We start from the raw sequence: 23952 nt of genomic DNA, 5'->3' as shown, positions 1-23952 counted from the left end.
GGATTCACCAGAGACAGAGTGGGGAACAGAAAAGGCAGACTGACTGAAGTACACTGCTGAGGGGAGCAGCAAGTGAGACAGGAGAGGTCTTATGTGCCATGTGGGTAGCTCCCTGGCTGGGGATCAAACTCATGCTGCAGAGGCTGCGGATTGCTTCATAGTGCTGTGCTTAAGCCCTTGTGCCAGCAGGGAGAACCCTGCTGTTTTATTTTTCAATCCTCTCCTTCTTATTGCCTATCTTGTAGTTACAAAGCTCTCCCTTTTCAAATTTTCAAATGTGTCATGCCCTCACCTACCTGGTGACGATACACATTCTTTGTTTGGAATGTTCTTACCCTGACTTCCATCCTTGAAATCTGGCTCAGATGTCGCTCCTTATGGAAGCATCCCCCAACCCTGCTCTAGAAGCTTGTGCGTATGTTTATGTGTGCAGAATGCATCTTACAATGTTACCATTTGTTTATGTGACATAAGCTGGGCGGCAAAGGTCTAAAAACAGAGTTCTCTCTCCAAATGATGTTTTTTTTTTTTAAAGTTATTCTTTTGATCTTAAATAAGACTATGCCAAAGTCTTCTGGAAGGTTTAGAGAAACCAAAATTCTTTGTTCAAAGAGCTGTTTTGGACTAGACCCCATGGACTAGACAAACATAGATATTTGGAGATAGATGTGATAGAAGAGCTCTTGTCCACAACCTTTATTTTTATCAATGAAGATATTGACATCTAGTGATGAAATCATTTGTTTAGAGTCATGCAGCTGGTAGGTGTTAAGTAGTGTTAGTGTTCTGAGTCCTTTCTGGAAGGGAAAGTTCTGGTATATGGGGCAGTATCATTCTCTCCTGAAGCTTTGCTTGGTGCCAGGGATTATATTAGGTCCTTTATGTAATGAAACTCTACATTTTAGAACCACAGACCAAATTTAATCCCCATTTTAACTTGAGGGAAAGTGGAAATGACAGAAATATTAATGTGCAAGGTTCCCGTGGCTCATGAGCAAGTCTCTCCCTATTTAGACAATAAGCATCCTTATGGTAAATTGCTTTCTACTTGTTTGTTGGGTAGCTAAGGGGTTAAGACTAGATCAGCCTAAGATTATTTTTCGCTGGAATCTGGAATTCCCAAGAGGCTTCCTGGTAGGAGATGTGCAAGGTCTTGGTGCTTTATTGTTGCAGTCAGGCTTCAGGGAACTTGATGAGCTCCTGCCAAGTCTACTGTGCTGGGCCAGTCCAATGGAGGTCAAGATGACCTGTTAGCCATGGACTGCTTCTGATGGAGAACAGATCAAAGCATAGGGCTAGTTCTGATCCACTCTGCTGATTGGGAATGAGCCCAGAGCCACTTAAATGAGTACAAGGAGGTATCCAAGTGGACCCCATGTCATATACCAAAAGGTATTATTTTTACATGTTAACCTCGGCCTAAATAAGCGGCCTGCTTGAGAAACCAACCAGCCTGCATTCTTTCCTAATATGATCCTTTTCAATCCCTCAGCATTGCCTTCAGATTTCCCCACATTCCCGGCTGTTCCTCCCTTACCCCTCAGCAGTGTCAGAACTATTACTGCCAGACCCGATTGTCAGCACAGTCTCCACCATCTGGCTGCTTGCAAAGAATAGATAATCCTTTTAAAATCTTAATAGCAATAGATGATTTGTTTGGCCTTCTTTTCTAGTATTAGCTTGTAGACAGTCTGTATCAAATCCACAGGTTTTAAATTTGAATCCTAGAAATGAGGAGCAGTTAGAACAGGAAAGAGGTGCCAGCAGAATCATGCAAAACAAATTTGGAGAAACAAGTTTTGTTAAATTTCCTAACCTGGAAGTCTTGTCTGTACAGGGAGGGAGTTAGTTGGTAGTGAGACGTGAGATGTGGCTTCAGGAAAGCCTGATTGCTGAACATCCCAGCTCTGCCAGGTACCAGCTCCAAATAGGGCAAATGTTTAAATTCCTCAGCCTCAGTTTTCTTATCCATGCGATGGGGACAGTAATGTATTTCAAAGCCATAGAAAGGCTTTGTGAATTCGAAATCACTCTAACAGTATGAGGGTCTTCTGTATGGAGCCCAGCTCCCACCCTTCCCCCAGGTAGTCCCTTTGACGAAAAGGGAGGAACTTGGTGGCGTTGTGTACACTGTTCCCCAGGAGGTATCTTCAGCCACCCTTCAGTTGTGACCCTGAAATCTCAGAGATATGCTCTGTAGACAGAGCTAAACATCCTGCCCACAGCCAGCACCTTGCCTGTTTACTCAACAAAGACCAGGCTGGAAGAGTAGCTCCAGCACATGGACGGGGAAGGGCTGACCAGGCATGGCTTCCCTTTGTTAACCTCAGGGCCACAAGGTTTAGTGATCCATTCTCCTTGATTGGTGACGCCTCCCCACCACTTCCCCATGCTAGGACCCTTTTATTGTAACTAACCCCTTGACCCTTATTTCCACCACCATCCATTCATTCCCCCCCCATACCCTCTATTTAATGGCATTCCTCAGTGTTGGGGTGTTGCAACCATTCATGTACTTGACAAAAGTTTATGTGCCTCTCTTGTGGGGGCTTTGTTCTAGGCTTTGGGAGATACGAGTGAACTAAACAGGCTGAAATCCCTGTCCTCGTGGAGCCCACATTCCAGGGATGAGGGTGGGGGTGGGGAGACTGCTCATTACTTTACAGACTCCTATTCAGTTTGCGTATTTATTACATGTGATTATTACCTAAGGTAAAATAAAGTGGAGTTAGGGGTTCTCTCTCTCTCTCTCTCTCTCTGTCTGTCTGTCTGTCTCTTTCTCTCTCTCTCCCTCTCCCTCCCTCTGTATGTGTGTCTATGTGTGTGTGTGCAGAGAATTTTGAAAGCTTACAACTCCAGACAGAGGGACCAGCCAGTGCAAAGGCTCTGTTGCAGTGCCTGGCATGGCCAGCAAAGCTGGGGCACAGTGAGAGATGGGGACATGATATGTTAGTGAGGTAAAGGGAGTCATGATGGGGCCTTGCCACTTAGGGCCTTGTAGGATATTGTAAGGACTTTGGCTTTTACCGTACAGATTCAGGATATTGAGTGTTATGGATGGGTCTCTTTATGTTTCATTTTTCACTCAGCATTGTGTTGTGAGCTCCCTTGTGTCACTATATGTACATCTAGCTAGTTGCTTGTAGCCATTTATAGCACTCCAAATTTTATGTAGTCTCTCTTCTAGCTCCCTGCAGCACACTTAAAACACTGGGATGGATGTCCTCATGGGTGTTCCATTGTGAAGTTGTGTGATCATTTCTGCAGGTGATATATGCCAGGAGTGAGTGGACTTGCCAGGGCAAGTTAGTCTAAGTATGTGGACTTGGGTCATGCTAACTTGCTCTCCCGGCCACCTGTACCCACCCACACGTCCTTCCCGGGCACACGAGGGTTCTCGCAAGCCCACAACCCTGCCAACAAGTAATATTATCCCACTTTCAAGGTTTTGCCAAGCTAATAAGTGTGAAGTAGAATCTATTGTTTTAATTAGCATTTTTCTGATTACTAGTAAGTGTCAACACCTCTTTATATGCTTGCTAGTGTTCTGGATTTCTTCTTTTAAAAATTGTTCCTATTGGTCATTTTTTCTACTGGAGTTGTTATATTTTTGTTGTTTTGAAAAGGTTGGATTTGAAGGGACTTTGAAGCAATCTAGTGTCACCACTTCATTTTGCAGTTGAGGAAACTGAGGCCTGAGCAATGAAGTGACTGGTTGGGATCACAAATGTGGTAGAGAAGCTAAGACAAGAAGTCAGGAGTTCTTCCACCATATCTTCACCTGAGGCGGGGTGGTCCTTATCATGGGGCAGGAATAATAGTAGGTGGTGGGCAGGAGCTATCAGGTGTAGCTTGTCCCCCATCATCTACATTTCTTTATAGGCTGTAGCACCACTGCCCTGACTTTGGCCAAGGTCAGTTCTTTTCCCACATGGCTCTTGCAATCTATGAAGCCAAAGGTCTGATGCCCCTCTCCTCCTTCCCATTCAGTCACTACTTTATTTCAGGACTTTAACTCTTTGTGTTTGACCAGTGGTTCTCAAATTGCAGGGTGCATAGGTTCATGGAGAAGACATATCCAGTGGTAATTCCTGCCCACCCTTTCCTGCAGATTTAGAAGAGAGCCTTAGGACCTTGACACTGGTGGCCCATGGGCCTCATTTTGGGAAACACTATGCCAAATACTTCTATTAGCTACCTGGTTGATCTTCTGTCTCCATCAAGAGTCACTGCAACAGAACCATAATCACTTCCTAAACACACCTCTCTTCATCACCCTTCTTCCCTTCTTGCTTTCACTCTTTTTTTTTTTTTTTTTAAGATTTATTTATTTAATTATACAAGCACTGGGTACAGTCAGAAGCACGGGAGGGTGAGACAATTCACCAGAGCCAGAGTGGGGAGCAGAACAGGTAGACTGATGAAGTACACTGCTGAGGGGAGCAGTGGGCACGGCAGGAGAGGTCTGCATGCCATGTGGGACCCTCGCCGGTGGCCGGGGATCGAACCATTGCTGCAAAGGCTGCGGGCAGCTTTGCAGGCCAGTGCTCAACCACTGTACCACCGGGGAGGTCCCATGCTTTCACTCTTACTTTCCATCTGAAGTGCACCTTTTTCTGTGAAAGTTTGTGGTTTTTCAAGTCTTAGGCTAAATATAGTATCCCTTCGAAAGCCCTCTCTGATTTTTCAGGGTGTCTAGCTCAGGGTCATTGAGTGTGAATGAAGGGGTGGGACAGGGAAATAAAGAACTATGACCTTGCTGGAACATCATTCTTTGAAATCACCCCACCTTTGAAAACACACCTCCTCAAGGTAGCAACACTACTGTTTTATTCTTTAAAGCACTCCCTTTTTTTTTTCTATAAAATAGGCACACAAATTATTTAAAGAGTTGCAGTTCTTAAAATTTGTCATAAAGAATCACTGTCTTTCATCCTTTTCCTTCTCCAGAGACAGACACTTGAAACTCTTTCAGCTGATTATTTTTTTTCATTGTTTCTAGAAAATATGCTCATGTTGCTTGTATTTGATTTTTTACTTTTTTGCACTGTTTGTGACTTTTCACAGAAGAGAATAACCCCTTAACCCTCTGTCCTCCACCTATACCTTCATCCCACACCCCTCCCCCTTGCCCTGTGTTTGGTTGCTTGGCCAGTTTTCCCATCCAGTATGACACACTGGGTCCCCCTGCCCTCAGTGCTGCCATCCGCCATCTGACTGTCCAAATCAGATCTCCAGGCATGCTTCTCAACCCTGTCCTCTGTGAGGTTGGGCCATGTGATGTGTCATTTCTGGGTCCAGGCCACGAACAGCTGTGTGCCTTCACATCTCTTCTGTTCTCCACGGTGGACCTCTGAAGCCCAGGTTCTAGGTGCAGTAGCTGCAGGATAAAAGAAGGCTACTCTACCCACATGGGACTTCACATGAGTGAGAAATAAGTCTTTGTTGTGCTCAGCCATCACAGGTTTGGGATTTATCTTACGGCAGCACAGTCTGTTGTCACCTGAGTTATAAGTTGTAGGGAAAATGGAGTAGCTCAGGCTCTTTTTTGCTTCCTGCCCCTGGTGTCCAGAGCTACCACCTGTGGCCTTGCATTTACCCCAGGTTGCATTATCTGCATGTGATAACATGTTGGTGCTGTGGGCACTTGGGAGTGTGAGCACAGGGCATGCTTGCCTTTGATTAGGGACACTTGGGCAGAGAAGCCAGGCAGCACAGGATGTGTGCATTTGTAAATGCAGACACCTGGGCCACAGAAAGAGGGATCAAAGGGGCTCCTCAGCTCTGGCATTCACAGTGGCATCACTCTGAGGTCAGGGGGCTCAGTTGCTGCCTCCCTTCCTGGACTGCCTATGTACTTGGTCCCAAGTCAGCATGCAAGGCATGCTAGATACCAAAGGCTCCAAATTCTGTTTGTGTCTGCCTGGATCAACAATGAACCTATCTGGCCTGGGATGGTTGCACAACATGGGTTTATCCAAGGCCCTCTGGGGTCTGGTCTGGCTCTGTCTCTAACTTGACTTTCTTTTCCATCCCTTAGACTCTGTAATGACATATCATGTTCGCCCCTGCTTCCAGGCATTTATGCATGTAGTTCTCATTATTTAGAATGTATCCTTGTCACCCACCCCCTCTTTGCCGCATTACCTTCATGTGGCATCTTCTCCATCTTCATGTCTTGGCTTAGAAGTCTCTTCCTCTGGGAAGCCTTTCAAGATGCCCAGCTGCTGACTGGGGAGGTGTTTCCTCTGTGTCTCCTGGAGCCCATGCCAGCCCTTCTCCCCCACTCTCTTGAAGTTGCCTGTTCACTGGTGTCCCTGCCAAATTAGACTGAGCATCCTGGCTTGGCCCTTCCTGGTGGTCTTCTGAGGTCTTGGGAGGTGCTTAGTTCACTTTTGGGGGAAAGCTTTATGGGGTTCCAGGGGAGGAGCTACAGATGAAAAGCTGTAGTTCAGGTTTCTTTTGCCAAAACTTGCTGGTGGTTTAAATTCCTGATAGTGTGTTAATTAGTGGTTTGGGGGGAGACAGTGTCTAATCAGACAGAGCTGATTTAACTTCTGGTCTTTCTCACTGTGTCGTGTTGAACAAGTTATTTAGCCCTTGGGCCTTGATTTCATCTTCTAGTAGGAATAGTAGTAGTAATAATAATAATATTCACATCACTGTTTTGTTGTGATGATTGAATGTGTTGATATGTATAACACTCAGAGCAAAGTTTAGCATAGAAAAGTACTCAATAAATGTTAGATACAGCATTATTTTTAGAATATCTCAATGTAAATGTGGTGTGCTGGATTGGATCCTGGAACAGAAAAAGGGCACTGGGAAAAAAAAAAAAAAAACCTGATGAAATCCAAATAAAATTTGAAGTTTAGTAAGTAGTAGTATTCCAATGTCAGTTTCTTAGTTTTGACAGATGTACCACTGTAATGTGAGATCACTTTAGGGGAAACTGGGTGGGGAATATATGGAAACTGTGCTATCTTTGTAATTTTTTAGTGCATCTAAAATTACTCCAGGATATATTATTAACTTGATACTCATTCTCACAACGTCCCTATATGATGTAAGCATGTAATTATTGCCATTTACAGATGAAGAAATTGAGGCACAGAGAAGTAACTTGCCCATGGTCACCCCTTAGAATCTAGCGGTGGGCATGATTGATGGGCTGGAATTTATATAGAATGCAGTATGTTGTGATAATCATTTTATAGTACATACATATGTCAAGACATTATGCTTATAGAATATTGTATGTCAATTATATCTAATAAAACTGGGCAAAATGAATAGAAGCCAACAATAAACATTTATTGAACTCCTTCTTTGTATAAGGCACCACTCTCTGCTATGTCAATACAGAATAACAGGTGGTCTCTGTCCTCTGGTCATTACAAGTAGGAAGCCTGAGTTCACAAAGGGGTAAGGACAGAATCCAGAATGGGAACCTGGGCTCAGCAGAACCATGCTCTTAACCATCGCACCAGACAAATTTGGGGGAATCACATGCAATTCACAGTGGAAGTGCAGAGGTAAAACCAGATCTGGTTGGGGGGCTAGAACAGTTGTTTCATGGGGGCTTTGACATGTGTCTTGAACCTGAACATAAGCTGGTAGGGTAGAGAGAAAAGAAAATCACCAGGGAATGGTCTTGGGGCCTTGGTTGAACCACTTGTCTTGTGCTGCCTTTGCTTTCTTCTGACCAGCTGTGAGAACTGAACCCCACTAGTATATACTTGGTTACTCTGTTTAGCACTTCAAACAAAGCCAGTAGCCCAGCATGCACAGAGTAGTGGGTCTTGCAGGGAGGCAGCTGGGTTTCAGCAATTCTTTTTCTTCTTATCACCCGTGTGATTTTGAGCTTCTTACTTACCCTCTCTGAACCCCAGGAAAACTAGAATAATGAAGACCACTTGATCTGGTTGTTGTGCAGGTTGACCAGGTGAGAAAATATGTACAAAGCCACGTAGGCTGCTGGGTGCTTGGACTCAGTAGGTGGAGGCCCTCTGGTGTGCTCATCCTTTGTTTAGTCCGAGGTTTCTATGAGGGGCCCTGGGTTATGTGACTGAACATTTTCTTGGTAGGCATCCTTTGTGCAAAGAATGTGGACCAGGGGAGACTGTGCTTCTGACCCACTCGGTGTCCATGGTCAATTGTTTAACCTGTTTGGGCCTCAATTTTTCACTGTAAACTGGCATCAATATTCTGGGATTGTTGTAATTACAGTCAAGTGTTGCTTAATGATGGGGATATATTTTGGAACATTCTGCAAAAAATGGCTTTGGATGGTTTATTGCTTTGTGAACCTCACAGAGTAATTACATCAATCTAGATCATAGAGTGCAGTAGGCGAGTCTACACACTCAGGCTGTGTGGTAACAGTCTTTTGGGACCATTGTTGACTGAAACGTCATGAAGTGGTGAATAATTGTATCAGAGGGACTGTGAAGATGGTTCATGAGCACATCCCTTTGATGTTCTTGTTACTGGGTTTGCATTTTTCTCCATTTGAGTCATCTTAATCTTGACTTCTCCCCAAATGGTTTGCTCTTAGAGGACACGTTGTAAATCTCATATTTATCATACTTCCTCCCTCCAGCTCTTCGTTGAGGTGTACAGTAGATGCTTATTAAACAGAAGTGGGTCAGCTTTGGGGGTGGGCTTCCTCAACAGTTAGATGCACCTATCAGCTTTGTTCTGCCCTGTCCTGCTTAGCTCAAGGAAGAGCCTGGAGCAGGAAAAGGGCCAGCCTGGGAAATGGTCATCAAACATTTAATTTATTTTACTAATAGGCTTCATGTCTAAGACAGCTCTGTGTGAGTGAGCTGGGGAGGGCAAGGAGAAGGCTGGGAACCTAGAAAGGTACATTAGAGTGGTCGGGGCAACTAAATCAGCTGAGGAAACCCGTCCTGGACTGAGCCAGTCATGCCTTGGAAAATGCGCCTGGTGACCTGCACCTTCTGCCCATGCTCGTCCTCGTCTTCTGTCTCCTCCGTCCTGCGGCGAGTGCTCTGGTAGAGCACCGCACACACGCCCGTGAGCCAGGCAGCCACAGTGCCTGCCGAGAAGATGCAGAAGCCGATGAGCAGCAGGAAGATGTAGTCTTGACTGTCCAGGTGCGTGAGGCACATGTAGCGCAGTGGGTTCCCCACCTGTGTGATGGGCCACCCTGCCAGCTCTGTGGGCTCCAAGCATGTGGCATATTCTTCATCTAGGAGAAAAAAATACAACAAGGAGAGTGCTGAAATAGTAGAACTCCCAGGGTCCCGATGCCAAGGGGCACTTGTGCAGCTGGCTAGACCCTTGTTATTCAAAGTGTATTTGGTAGGTAGGCAGCTCTAGCATTACCTGGACCACAGCTGAAATGCAGAATCTCGGGTACTACCTCCTGACCTCCTGAATTCAGATCAGTCTTAACAAGATGCCCGCACATTAAAGTTTGCCAAGTACTGCATTTGGATGAGTTTTGGCCCCAGGTTCGGCTGAATCCAGGTTATTTTCTGAAAATGGACTGTGCTATTTAATGACCCTCAAGGAATTAGACAATAGAGGCTGAGAGGTTGGAAACTTAAGCAAGATCATCTTGGAGTGTTGATACTCCACAGACCTCAACCAACATTCATCAGCTCTCCTCCCTTCCCTTCTTGCCCCCCATCTTTTCCTCCACCTTCTCCCTTTCCTTCCACTGTGCCCATGGCTTAATAAGTGACCTTTAAGGCCACTCAAGGCATCATGGGCCACTTGGCTCAACTCAAGGGAGGGACAAGATTCCCTGGAAATGCTCACTGTGTGTTCACTGTGTCTCCCATCTCCTATCCAGGAGAGTCAGGGGGGAGCTCAGGAAAAGAAAACCAGCAGGGGAGTCAGTTCTGCTCTTAGCTGTGACATTGGCATCACTGACAGATCACATGGTCGCCATGAGTCTTCAGCTCCTTTTAGCCACTGACTCAGCCCCCTGGTCACTTCTCTGGGCACCTCCCTACCTGGAGCTCTGTGACTTCTATACACAACAGAAAGCTAAGTGGACTCTGGAGTTTGACAGGCCAGGGTGCAAATCAAGACTCAAGTTTACAATTGTAAACTTGTCATTTTATAATCTTGGGCAGGATATCCAATTCTCTCTCTGCATCTCATTTTCTCATCTTACAAATGCAAAGAATGATCTTTATGTTTGAGGGAATGAGAGGATTTAACAGCCACAGATGATAAGGCAGCTGTTGCACCTGCAGCACAGCATTGCCGAGGGGCCTGAAGCTGCCCTCATTTTTGCATTTTTTCAGCTCTGAAGGCTCCACCATACTGATGCTGAGGAGCCGGGGTGGATATATTCAGCAGACAGGAGATAAATGAACTTAAATGCAGGATTGAGAGCTGAGCATATGAAAACAGATCAAAATCATAATAGCAGCTGATATTTGCCAAGTGACATGCATGATATATGCATTATCTCATTTAATTTTATAACAATATTGCTATAAAATGATCATGTTACAACACACAACATGATCATCCTTCTTTTATGCATAGGGAAACAGACTCAGAGGTTCAGAACCTGAAGTTTCTAGCTAACTTGTAGCATCCAGGGAGGAGAGAGAAGACAGAACACACGCACTGAGCAATTCGAGCTGGTCTGGCAGAAGTAGGAGATAAACATAAGCTTTCATGGAGAAAGCTTCCCCTATGCTTTGGGGTAAAAAGTTCAGACTGTATGGGCCTCCCTGGTGGCGCAAGGGGTTAAGTATCAGCACTATGAAGCAATCCGCAGCTACTGCAGCACGAGTTCGATCCCCAGCCAGGGAGGTGACCCACATGGCGCAGAAGACCTCTTCTGACTCGCCTGCTGTATTTCAGTAGATCTGTCTGTTCTGTTCCCTTCTCTGTTTCTGGTGGATCCTCTCACCAACCCCTCCTCGCACTTCTGGCCTGTGTCCCATTTCTTGTATGCCTGGATAGATAATTCTTCAAAAAAAAAAAAAAAGTCCAGACTGTGGAAGGTATTGATATCCATGGTGACCAAGGAAGTTGGGACTGGAGCTTGAAGCAGGAGAAATAGAGAAAGGAATGCAGAAGTGAGTTTACTGGGATGATGCAGCTGGGTTTGGAAACTGAAAAAAGTGGACCAGACTGAAAGCTCTGTTAAGTCTCCCTGCCGTTGGACACTCTCCCCTGGGCTCCCTCCCCAAGTTTCTGAGTTGCTGCATCTATGGTGAAGTTGCTGTACTTTTAGGAAGAGGGCTGGGAGGTGTGATGCTGGTGAGGACTGGCTTTCAGAGGACGTTCTAAACAGGCAGGGAAGCCACTGTCACATAGGAGAGGAAGAAACCCCCTCTAGGTGGGACAGTGGAGGCACCCCTGACCTGGTGGAGGAGATCGCTCTAGAGGCAAAGGGGATGGATGGGTTGTCAGGTTGCAGTTAAGGGGCAGGGACGCAAGGACACCTTTAGCCTCTCTCCATCAGTTTGGCTCCAGGACTCTGGGGGATGGACAGGTGAGGTGCAGGGAGGCTCCTGGTGACTCTTCAGGGATTCCAGCAAAAGAACCCATGGATCACCTGCCTAAACTGCCCGAATCAAGGTGCAGGAATACACAAAGAGATGTGCTTGAGAAAGGAAAGCACTGGGTTTTGAGGGCCTGGGGTGTACCAAGGTGGGGGGGGGGTTAGCTCATTCTATTTTTAAAAAGATTGGGCTCTCCAATTAGGTCTTGGGTGGCGCAGATGAGACTAAACATTAAACACACATTTCCCCACTTCAGAGTATTACCCTTGAAAGGAGCAATTAGGCGGTGATTTTAATGCATTGTTAGTCTGCTCTTAAGTGGGGGACGTGGGTGGCTCTGTGGGGAGGGGTTTTCACTGCTGCTTTCTCTCTTCCCTGTCACTGCCAAAGTGTGAGTTCTCCGCCTCCTAGCAGGTCTCTTATCTCGTGCTTCCTAGTTTCCCAGCTCTTTCCACGCCCTTTTGTAAACCCAGCTCTGTCCAGATACACTCAGGCTCAACACTCTCCTTGACTCCCCAGTGGACTGAGGAATAACATCCAGACCACCTGGCCTGGCATTCAGAACCCTCTGCCCACTCTACCTTTTCCACTTTACCTCCCAGGACTCACAGTAACTCCCTAACAAATTAATCATGTCTCCTTTGTTACATCTTGCCATTATTGGTAGCTTTGTTCACTTTTCTTTAATGCACTTCCTTCAATTTTTGCATGACCAAGTTTTTCCTTCAAGGTCTAATATATGCAGCTGCTCCCAGGACTGCTTCCTCCAGCACTGCATTCCTATAACTCAAAACACTTGTGATTGTTTCCACTCCTGAACTCATCTATAGTATTTCTCTTGTATCCTTCCACTGCACCTCTCACATTCTATCTGGCTTGATAGTTACTTATCAGAAAAGTGATGCATCTTTCTCCCTTACGAGACACGTCTGATTCATGATTGTTCTTGTGAGTGAGAGCTATCATTTATTGAATGAGTTACCTGGTTTTTAAATATTTAGGGAGTCTAGCAATATTTTTTATTATTGAATTCTAGTTTAATTCTACTGTGGTCAGAGATATATGTTCATTGATTTCAGTCCTTTGAAATTTACTGAGGATTTGCATTTTGGCTTAGCATAAGGTCAATTTTAGTAGTTTTGCTTGTACACAGAAAAAATGTATATTCTTTTTGAATACATTGTTCTATGTATATCAATTAGGTTGTGATTTTATAAATTCTTCTATAGCTTCACTGACTTTTACTTATGTTTTTATTGACTTTAATCATATTGTCAATTACTATTAGTCTCTTAGTTACTACAAGAAGTATATTAAAATCACTTGTTTACTTGTGCCTCTCTATAGTTCTAACTTTATTTTATATCTTTTGAAGTTATGTTGTTATTACAGAGTTATGACTATTGGATCCTCCTGGTAGTTTTACCCTTTTCTCATTATTTTTAGTCTACTTCGTTTGACATTAGTATGGCTGTATTGAATTTCTTTTGGTTAGGATTTGCATTATGATCTTTTCCTATCTTTTTACTTTTAATCTTTCTGTGTTCCTGTATTTAAGGTATATTTTTGTAGGAAGTATGGTGCTGGGTTTTGTTTTTAATCCAATCTAGCAAATTTTGTAATGTTGGATAACTATGGGTTACACTTTTCCATTTGTCTCACTTATGTGCCTCTCCCTTTACTTTGTTGCCTTCTATGTTATTGCCTTTCCTTTAGTTTGTTAGTCATACATTCTTTTCCTACTACTTTGTGATGCTTTTATAAACCACACACAGATCTACCGATCCTAGCCTGATATGTGCTAGGCACCATCACACATGCTTTACAAACTTTAACTATTCTTGATCACCCCAGCTGGTCATTTTAAGAATCCCATGCTATGGAATGAATGAGTTATTCATCAGTTATTCCCCTGCTGGCTTTTTTGGTTTCCTTGCCTACAAAGGGCTACGAGGGACCACTGTGTATGCTGTGCACTGTGCAACTCCAGGGGGCTTTACTCACATTACAGACAAGTGACTAGACCTCATGTTATTCCTCCTCTACCCCCCTCTATGGCTCCAGGGCATCTGCTCCAGTTAAAGCACCCAGATACAATTACAGGTATCATTAATGTTTAAATTCTTCCTTCAGAAAGTTCCTAAGGAAACGTAAACCAACCCCTTGTTTGTTTCCATCCACAGCACTTTGCTCACAAGCACAAGGATCAGATGGGTGGATGAACTGCAGTTTCTGTGGCCCAGAAAGAACTTTACACTCTTAGTGAAGGAGCCCAGGTGACTGCCCTCTCAGAAAACTGGCTTGGATTGAGTTGTGGAAGGGGAACTGCCCCTCTTTTTGGCCTGCAGAAGAGACAGCACTTCTGCCCAGGGGTGTGCTGCAGGTTTCCGGGGTTAGATGCCCAGAGGAGCCACGTACAGGCTGTGCTGAGCCATCTGTGCCAGTGTGCTTGCTCAGGTGCTGCCTGGGATAGATGGTGTATGAGGACAGAAATGGGGGACTCTCTTCTCTCTTAAACAGCAACTATCCTTCACAAAGTGGATGCTTTCCATCAGCTTATATGCTTTGTCATAAAATTTCTGCCTTAAACCCAGAGAAAGCCCTAATTCCCCATTTCTCCTCATTAGCTCCTAGCTTGCCTGGATATCATCGGATATGTGGTCTTTGTCTTCTTTCATATTTTTTTCTTCCAGTTAAATTATGTATTTTTCAAGAACGTAGATTTCATCTCTGTTCATTTTTTCTGCCTCCTGACACTAGATTATAAACTTCACAAGAACATGGATTTTTGTCTGTTTTGTTCACTGTTGTGAACACAGGCTGGAGCTCAAAGTATGTTTGTTGAATGAATTAAGTGTTATTTGTTAGTCATACCCCTCGGGGTCAATGTCATGGACATGATGGTCAGCACGGGGAAAGGGAAGCTGGGAGACAGAAGTCTGTAGGTGGGCTAGCTAACACCTTGCCACCTTATACTGGTCTATACAAGGCAGATGTGGATCCCTGCTTAACCCGTAATAGTGTGGGAAGGATTCAGTGACGTAAAGGATGAGGTGTCCTGGAGGAGACAGAAACAGATGGACTCCAGGACCAAATGGAGGGGTAAGCCTTGAAGTGGGAAGAAACCTCTCTTCTTTTTCTTCTGAGGAGATGAGGGTAATGCCGACAGGGATGAGTGTGCAGATGAACATACTGCAGGTATGATGTTAAAGGAAATGATTGTTACTCTTCAATTACTGTTTGAGAATAGAGACCCTGTTTATTCACTTTTATGCAGGGACCTCAGAGATATGGTGGATTCAGTTCTAGACCACAGCAATAAAGGAATAAAGTGAGTCACATAAATTTTTTTGTTACCCAGCACATACAAAAGTTAAGTACAAGAGTACACTGTACTGTAGCCTATTAGGTGTGCAATAGCTTTATGTCTAAAAACACAGTGTACATACCTTGAACAAAGTGAGAATATGCTGTTGAAAAATGGTGCCAATAGACTTGTTCAAATCAGAGTTGCCACAAACCTTCAATTTGTAAAAAAAAAAAAAAAAAGGCAGTATCTGTAAAGCACAATAAAATGAGGTGTACCTATATTCCTAATGCTTGGCACACTGTAGATGCTCAATTAATGTCTGCTGAATGTACCCGAGAGAGAATGGGTGGATTTTTGGTCTGATCTCATACAGCAACTCTAACTGCCTGTGTCTTAGGCCTTGCTGTTTAGGTCAAGTTCCCCAGTTGGAAATTGAAAGGATACTATTGCATTCTGCTGTACTGTGTAGGGCCCAAAGATGTGACTTCTTAAAGGGTAACCTGGATTGGGTAGTATCACAGCCCAGTACCATCTGGCAATAACCCCCTTTCAGACTCTCATTCATGGTCCTGTGAGCATTCCAAATCCTGGCATTGACTCCCTCCTTTGACTCCCTAGAGCTTCTTATCCTTGTTTTTCCATGATGACCTAAGCCAGGGCTCAGCAACTTATGACCCATAGACCAAATCCAGACTGCTGCCCTCCTTGTTATTTTATTTATTTATTTATTTATTTTTTAAAGATTTATTTATTTATTTATTTGTTTATACAAGCACTGGATACAGTCAGAAGCGCGGGAGGGCGAGAGAATTCACCAGAGCCAGAGCGGGGAGCAGAGCAGGCAGAAGGACCGAAGTACACTGCTGAGGGGAGCAGCGGGCGGCAGGAGAGGTCTGCGCGCCATGTGGGACCCTCCTCTGGTGGCCGGGGAGCAGCCGGGGATCGAACCAGTGCCGCAGAGGCCGCGGGCAGCTTCGCAAGCCAGCACTCAACCGCTGCGCCACCAGGGAGGCCCTCTCCTTGTTATTTTAAATAAAACTTTATTGGGACATAGCAGTGCCCATTCTTTTTTGTATTTTCTATGACTTCTTTCATATCATCATATAAATGATGATAGTAGTTGTGACAGATCCCCACAAAATCTAAACTAGTTACTGTTTGGTCTTTTATAGAAAACTTATGCTGACTCCTGTTTTAAGCCATCCCTGCCATTTTTGAAGCCTTAATGATTTGGGTGATTTGTGCTTGGGAAATACAGTTCTTAACTGGTTTTCATATTTTCCTTCCTTGAATAGAGCCCATAATTTTGTAAAGATTGAATGTGATTCATAGAGTCTTGGAACGTTATAGAAAAGACCTTGAATTTCAACAAGTTCAACCTGATTATTCCTGTACTTTAGGCTTTGGACTGCCTTTTGTTTAAGTGTTTGTATATGGGCACAATTTAGAGGTAGAAGGACTCCTTTTCCTCATATTACCTTTTCATGTGTTTGTCAGTACCAAGTACTCTGTCATCAGGCAATAAAAACTTTCATTCTACCAATAAAATGAGCCTTGAAGTATAAAGTCTTCTGAAAAAGAGTCCATGGCTTAAATCCCACGCAGGGGTAAACATTTTTTGAGTGGTTCTTGATGGGGGAGGGGAGCGCCCTGCATGACAGTGCTGGGAGATGGAACCAGGAGGCCTGTGGAAACTAACGGAAATCTCTAGTTTGCTTTCAGTTTGGCTTAGAGCTGAAGCTGCTTAATAACTTCCCATTTGCTCAGAAAAGCTCAGAGTGGACAGTTGTCCTCACAGATATCTAAGACATCAAGGACTCCTTAGTAGCTAAACTGATGTACATTTTTCAGTCCTGCATCCTTTCATTGGAACTTTTTCTTCTCTTGGCTTCTATGAATCCACGCTTTTCTAATTTTCTTTCTCCTCCATGGCTGCTCCTGGCACTTACTGGGTTGTTGTTTCTACTTGACCCTTCAATGTGTTGGCATTTCCTCTGTCCTTGATCCTATTGCTCTCTTATTCTGAACTCTTTTCCTGGCTGACTTCATCCTTTGGTTTCAATGATCACCCTGAGTGATGAGTCCCAAATAAATGTTTTGTTCCCTGATCTCACGTCTGAATTTCAGGTCAGAATATTCAGATGTCTGTTGGCTCACAGGGAACAATCCTGTAAGCTGCTCAAGATGGGGCTCTGCTTCTCCCTTAAACTCACCCCCTCTCCAAGGGAGTTTACCTCAACGAGGATCCCATAGTTGTTTAAGTCAACACCTTGGGAACTCTCCTTGATTTCCCCCTTTGTTTTCCACATCTCATTTATTCATCATTCACTAAATAAATATTTATGGACTATTTTCTCTCAGGTCTTGTGCTAGCTTCTGAAGATGCAGACATGCTTTTTGCTCCCACAGACATTCCTGTTTATCAGGGAAGAAAAACTTATCTATTTTTCCTCTCATAGACCTTGTTGATCAGGGAGGACAAACCTTAAACTAACACAAATATATCAATTATTTAGAATTGTGCCAGAAAAAAGTACAGGGAGCTAAGAAAAGGTCAAATTTAGTTTCTAGTTCTAATGCTTTGACCTTGGTTTCTTCTGTTCTGTCTGCACCTCTCCATCCACTGCTACAAGTTACCATCTTCTCTTGCCTGCATATACACAGGAAACTTCTAGCCCTGACTTCAAGTTTGCCTACCTCTCAAAACTTCTCAGAATATTGTGTATCCCCCCACAAAATTATTTATGACTGAACCGATTTCTTTTTCTCCTGCATCCATGCTCAGCTGTGTCACCTCCAGGTTGGGGAGTTCTTCACCTCCAGAGATGATACACCAAGAGGGCTGCTTTGGCCAGCCTTGCTCTGCTGTCTTTCAGGGGCCCAGTCATGTTTGGTGACTCAAGGGGCCATGCACAGAGGCCTGATGTTTCTGAACTCCAAAGGCTTTAGATCACCTGCTCTCAGGGATCCCAGTTAGATTAAATTAGGGAGCTTGTGAGAATCACCTGGGATCCTTCATGAACTGTACAGACTTGCTATCCCCCCACCTCCTCCTTTGCATGGTTTAAGATCATCAATCCAGTGCGCCCCCCCCCCCCCCCCATGAGGCTGCTTCTCTGGGTCTTTGCAAGAGGGAGCACCGGTCAGGTGTCTGTTATAAGATAGAAGATGGACTGGCAGAGAAGTTGACAAACTTGGAACTTTCTGCTGCCTAGTCATTTCCTTTTTGGCCTCCGGTCTTTATGACAATTTCCCTGTTGGAGGAGATGAGTTAGTGTTAATAGTGGAAGAGTGTGAGGACCTGAATTCATTCTGGAAATCTAAGTTTTGGCACAGTCATGGATGACTTTGTACTTGGTGGGTTGAAATGGGGCCATTATCCTATGACAGTGGCTAAATACAGGATGAAATAGCTTTGGAATGAAACTAAGATGTTCTTTGCTCAAAATGCCCTCAAAATGACTTGGACCTGAAACATCACGTGACCTAACCCATCTGCTCCCTGCAGATGTCATAACTGGCTTTGTACCCTACCTCTGTGGCGCTCTCGCCCACACTCATCTTGAATTTGTGGGCCCCACCATTGAACTCAAGCAGGTCTACTTGAGAACTATCATTTAAGAACGGAAACAGAGGAACCCTCTCTCCTGAAACTACCCCCTTATTTCTAGCCCCAGTAGCCTGTCACTTTCCAAATTCTCATTGTTTCTGGTAATTCCCTGTAAAATTGTGTCCCTTGAGGGAGATGTATCAAAACATTATTAGCCACTAACCTTTCAGAGCACATCAATTTATTCACCAGTTGGGGCAGTCAGTGGAGATCTTTGTCACAGGGCTCCTTGATTTATAGCCCAAGGAACAACTGTCAACTTTTCACTGGATCAGAATCTCTGGACATGGGGTTGGGGATCTTGAGCTCATTAGAGTTTGGGAATCATTGGTTATGCAGGCCAGGCCTGGCAGGAAAGGCCAAGGATTGAGTTCCTTGTGGGGTGGAGGTATTGTTTTCCCAAGTAGAAGGTGCTTGAGACTGGAGGTGGGGGAGAGCGGAAGTTAGAGACTGCATGCTTCTTAGTGCCTCCTCAGCACTTGCCCATCACACACTTGCATATCTGGGCTCCTTCTGCTACTGACCTCTGCTTGCTTCATTTCCACTGTCTTGTCATTCTGCTTAGATTTGTAGACTGCCAGCTGCAAGGGACCTTTGAGGGGACTTAATCATGCTCCCTATTTTAAAGATAAGTGGGACTCAGAGGCGCATGACTTGCCTTGAATCACAGTGACATTGCTGGGCGGGGCTTCCTGGTTTTCATCTCTATTTTCTCTCTCCTGTATCCCTAAATTGTCTTTTTAAAGAGAGGAATTATGACTTCTTTCTTGGAGACAGGAATTATAACTCTTTCTCCTTGATATTATCCCCCAGCTTCATAATACAGTGTTGGGCATATATGGAACATATAATAGATGTTTCAGGTGGTGGTGTACTTGATGATAAGGAAATGTAATGACAGTGGAGGAATAATTGGGCTCAGATGTCTGGAGAGCTCCAGGCTGGGCTTAACCCTCTAGCCAATTACCTGTGAGGAGACTATTTGAAAGTTCCAGTTTAAGCATCCTATATTAAGGCTGCACTGACCAATATGACCACTGCTCTGACCAATAACCACTCACCATTCATGTGGCTTTTGAGATGAGTTGAAGTAAAAGAAAATCATTTGCACTAGCCAAATTTCAAGAGCTCAGTAGTCACATGTGGCTGCTATATCAAACAATAGAGACAGAGACCACTTCCATCACTGCAGTAACTTGTCAGACAGTGCTGGACCAGAATTTAGGTGAGGAGGAGAAAGGGCTGTAGGAGACCAGGTTACTTCTGTCCAGGGGTTTAGAGTTTCTTGAGTTTCCTGAGAGGTCTGACATCCTGTCTCACTAGGGACCTCCATCCTTGGAGCAGCTCATTGCCATGCTCACCTTCAAATAGCATTAATGACTGGAAAATTACTGTCCCAGTCATGTTTAGTCCTCTTATTTGCTGACCTAGACCAAAGAGGAAATGGAATCTGTGGATCTGTCTTAAGTCTGTATTGATTGGGTCTTGCTAGAGCACACTGCCAACCGGCACACAGCAAACACCCCATTCCCACTGTGATTTTCTGCATGATTTTCTGCATGAATCCTCTGGGCCTCTAAACAGCAGAGTGGGGCGAGCAGATTATGACTTGTGGGTGGATGGGGGGGCATGTCTCACTGGTTAGTGGATGAAATCTTTGTCTTCCTCAAAAGACAGACTCTTTATTCATGAGGAACTAAAGAGCTTGACTAGATAGATACTCCCGTCTTTGAAAGCTTGCAGTAAAATACCCAGTGTATACCCTACATTCCATTCTGGATTGAATTGGGTCAAGGAATCCAAAGTCCATTCACAGCAACATGGATGGAGCTAGAAGGAATTATGCTTAGTGAAATAAGCCAGAAGGAAAAAGAAAAATATCTAATGGTTTCACTTATACTTACAGCAGGAATATAGGGGAACCCAATAAGACATCAGTGTAAAAAAAATAAGAGTACAAAACACAACAAAGCAAAAATGGACAATTATAAATCAGATATATCCTGCAGGGGAGGAGGAGGGTAAAGGATCCAGAGGGAGGAAGGGAGGAGCACAGGGGACTGAGGTGATGGTGCACAGGTGCACTGGTGAAGGAAACCCTAGGGGGACTACACCTGAGGGATGGGGAAGCAAATATTGTTTAAAAATGAACAATGATGTAAAAAATAAAAAAAATATTAAAAATAAAAATTAAAAAAAAAAAGGGCATCCAAAGTAGTCAGCCTGAAAATTCTGAGAGAATACAGGCTCCAAGCAGACATTTGATTAAGGGAGATTTGATGGTAGGTAAAGGGTTGGGCTGAGGGACTGGGGAAGAAGTCAAGCTGCTCCCCCCTTCTAGAGCCAAGGGAGGAAGTCCTCCTGGCAACATAGGGGACTCTGCTGAAAAAAACCATGCATGTAGGGTAGGGAGGGGCAAGAGTAGCTGATGATGCTCTTCCACGTCTACTTACCTCACCACAGAGAGTCCCATTTAGAACCACATTTAATACACAAGTGTGAATAATATTGTCCCTCCTTCAGATAACTTTCTAGAAACCACCACAGTAAGCACCATTGAGAAAAGTAGAAGATATTATCTCTGACAGGTAAGGCATTCTATCTGGGGTGACTGCTCCTTTCTTCTTTTATGATTAGTAGCACTAAGAATGGTGTAATAAAGTTGGTTCCTTTTGACTTATTCAGGCTCAAGGTGAAGCACATGGCAGCAGAAACAGCTACTCAGGGTACAGATTGAAGGAGCACTTACTCTCCCTGCCTCCTTCAATTTTGCATTCCAGGAGCCTAACTTGCATCAGCAAAGCCCAGATCCTGTCTGGAAGCCACTTTAAGACAAACCCATTGCTGCTGGAAGGGAGGGAGAGAAGGGATGGGAACAAAGTGGGCAGGGGACCCCTGGCCTAGGGCAAAGGGACTGTGGGTGCTTTGATGGTGGGGGAGTTTTGGTGACATACATCCGGGGAGGTGTGAACCTGTTCCCCTAAATCATGTATGGTGTTTAAGCCATGTTACCTCAATCAATAAAGAAGAACAAATTTTTTTTTTTTTGGAAAAAGAAAAATACAGGTTTCCTGATTAAAAAAGGAATAAAATTAAATGGCATATACCTGAAAAAATATGAGCCCATTGGAAGGCCAGGAGAGCACATCTTACTTGCTGTCACCACGCAAATCCTTTTGCCCAGCTGCCCTTAATGAAAGCCTATAATTGTGGCCAGGAATCTCCCCAGGTATTATCCTGTGGGCTGGGAGCAGGCCGTCACAACAGAGTTTCACAGGACATTTGTGATGCCAGGCCACGGAAACAGTCTCAGAAGCAAGTACTCAGGCACGGGAGAGAAGACATGACTTTGACAGGGTTTGGTTTTCTATCTGAGGCCCAATTCTGCCAGATTATATCACTGACCCAGGCTTTCTGTGGGCAGTTAGGTCACATTTTTTTCTCTCTCTTTTTTTTTTGTGTAGAAGAACTGGGGTGTAGGCCAGAGGTGCAGGGAGTGAGAGGATTCACCAGAGACAGAGTGGGGAGCAGAACAGGCAGATCTACTGAAGTGCACTGCTGAGGGGAGCAGTGGGCAATACAGGAGAGGTCTGCTGTGGGTCAGCTCCCTGGCCAGAGATCGAACTCAGGCTGTAGTAATGATAGTGCTGAGACTTAACTCCTATGCCACCAGAGAGGCCCTGTGTCACATTTCTCAGAGTTCTGACTTTCCTGGGTGAAGTGATATGGGTGGTGTGGGAGAATTGGAGGATGAAGATGGGCTCCTGAGGTCACAGAAGAGGGGATGGGGCCACCTGAGCACCTGCTGGCCATGCAGAGGGTGGCCCCGGGGCATAGAGGGTGTGCTGCTGATTTAGGAATCAACGAGATGAAACTTGAAAATCTGTCTGTAAAGCCGGAGTCTCCCTGCTGGTACAGTGGGCATTTTGACCACTCTCAACTGAGTCACGTCACTCTCTCCTTTCCCCATATGAGGTTAGATCTTGAAAACAGGGCCCGATCAAAAGTCTTCTCCTTTCTCCCCTCTCCTCTTATTGTCCACACACCCCTCCCTCCATCGCACGAGAGTCTTCCCTCCCATTTATCACACTCACAAAGGAGTATGATGCCTGTGAATGACAGCATTTACTTTTAGAGCTTGGAAAAATTTGGTCACCTAATGAAGCAGATAAAAATAAAGCTTACCATGGACTACAGTGTCCCCCGTATTACTTAGTTACAATTATAGAACTTTACCGTTTCCACACAAATCATGTTATGTTGACACGACAACTCCCCACTTTACCGATGAGGAAGCTGAGGCTCAGAGAAACTGTGACTCCCCCAAGGCAGTGTGCTGGTCTGGGGTGAGCTGGGTACTAGAACTCAGTTCTGTATATTTCTATTCCAGAACTTTTTCAATGAGCCTGAATGCCTCTCCAGTCAACCCATGGATGGATCTTACCCAGCAATAAAAATGCTTTCAATCAGCTTAACCCAGACTTTTCTACCCTCCTGGCCATCTTTTGGCTTTACCTTTCTGGGATCAATTCCTCCAACTCCGTCACATCCTCATCCCCTCTCCCACTTAAGCCCTCACCTGGGTGGTTCAGATGGGACACTATTAAGTAGATGGTGAAGTCCAGGAAAGAGCAGTTGCACTTCCAGGGGTTTCCACTCAGATACAGGGTCTGTAGTGTTAAGAGGTTGGTGAAGGCTGCATGGTCCAAGGTCTGCAAGCCGGTATTTCTAAGGTCCAGGTACCTCAAAGAGCTGGTGTTGGCAAAGGTATACCTGTTCAGAGATAACAGCTGAGGATTGTTGGAGATGTTTAGCTGCACCAGGTTGTTGAGCATGGAGAAACTGAATGGGGAGATCGAGTTTATATTGTTGGAGCTGAGATCAAGGTAGATGAGCTTGAAGACCCCGATGAAGGTATAGTCCATCACCTCCTGAATCAGGTTAAATGAACAGTCCAAGTAAACAAGGTCACTGAGGAGTCCTAGATTCATCGCTGGCAAGAAGGTGATGTTGTTAATATGCAGGTACAGCCTCCGGGTGCCCAGGGGAATGTCAGAGGGGTACTCAGTTAATTGTATTCCCGTGCAGTTCACTTCTTGGGCTTGACACTGACAGTTAGTTGGGCACTTTGACCCCGACACCAGTCCCATTCCAAAGGAAAAGAGTAACCACCTGGGCCCCGGGCCTGAAGCAGGGGACATAGTCAGAAGCCGCGACTCCCCTCCTTCTACTTTCCTGCGGGCAGGCGCTGTGCCTCTGATGAGAAGGCTGCCGGGGGCGGGTGGGGCAGGGGAGAGGCGCTGGAAAGAACTCTAACACTCTAGCTTTGTGCAAAGCAATTTTCCATTACAGGACAACTGAACTGAGCTGAAGTTGAGCCGCAAGGCCTGCCGCCTGCCGGGCTGGGCTGGGTGACTGCCGTTTGCTGGCTCCCAGACAGTCGCTGGAAGCTTGCCAGCCTGGCGACTTTGAAAGGTCTCACCCTTTCCCTGTGTCTGCAAGTGAAGGGGAGCCAGGGGAGAGCCACATGA

The 23952-nt window shown here is 44.9% G+C and overlaps 1 protein-coding gene across 1 annotated transcript; it reads right to left on the bottom strand.

Moving 5' to 3' along the window:
* Window positions 1-8888: 8888 nt before the first annotated feature.
* On the bottom strand, window positions 8889-23622 carry LRRC52 (leucine rich repeat containing 52; the record flags this gene model as incomplete). Its single annotated transcript, XM_084251307.1, has 2 exons — window positions 8889-9214; window positions 23001-23622. 2 exons carry the CDS (start codon window positions 23620-23622, stop codon window positions 8889-8891), a joined length of 948 nt encoding a protein of 315 aa, XP_084107433.1.
* Window positions 23623-23952: the final 330 nt, after the last annotated feature.

The sequence above is a fragment of the Talpa europaea genome (assembly GCF_964194135.1).
Source record: "Talpa europaea genome assembly, chromosome: 12".
NCBI classification, from domain to species: domain Eukaryota; kingdom Metazoa; phylum Chordata; class Mammalia; order Eulipotyphla; family Talpidae; genus Talpa; species Talpa europaea.
The sequence above is the reverse complement of the archived record's forward strand: the minus strand, read 5'-3'. Positions and strand labels throughout refer to the sequence as shown.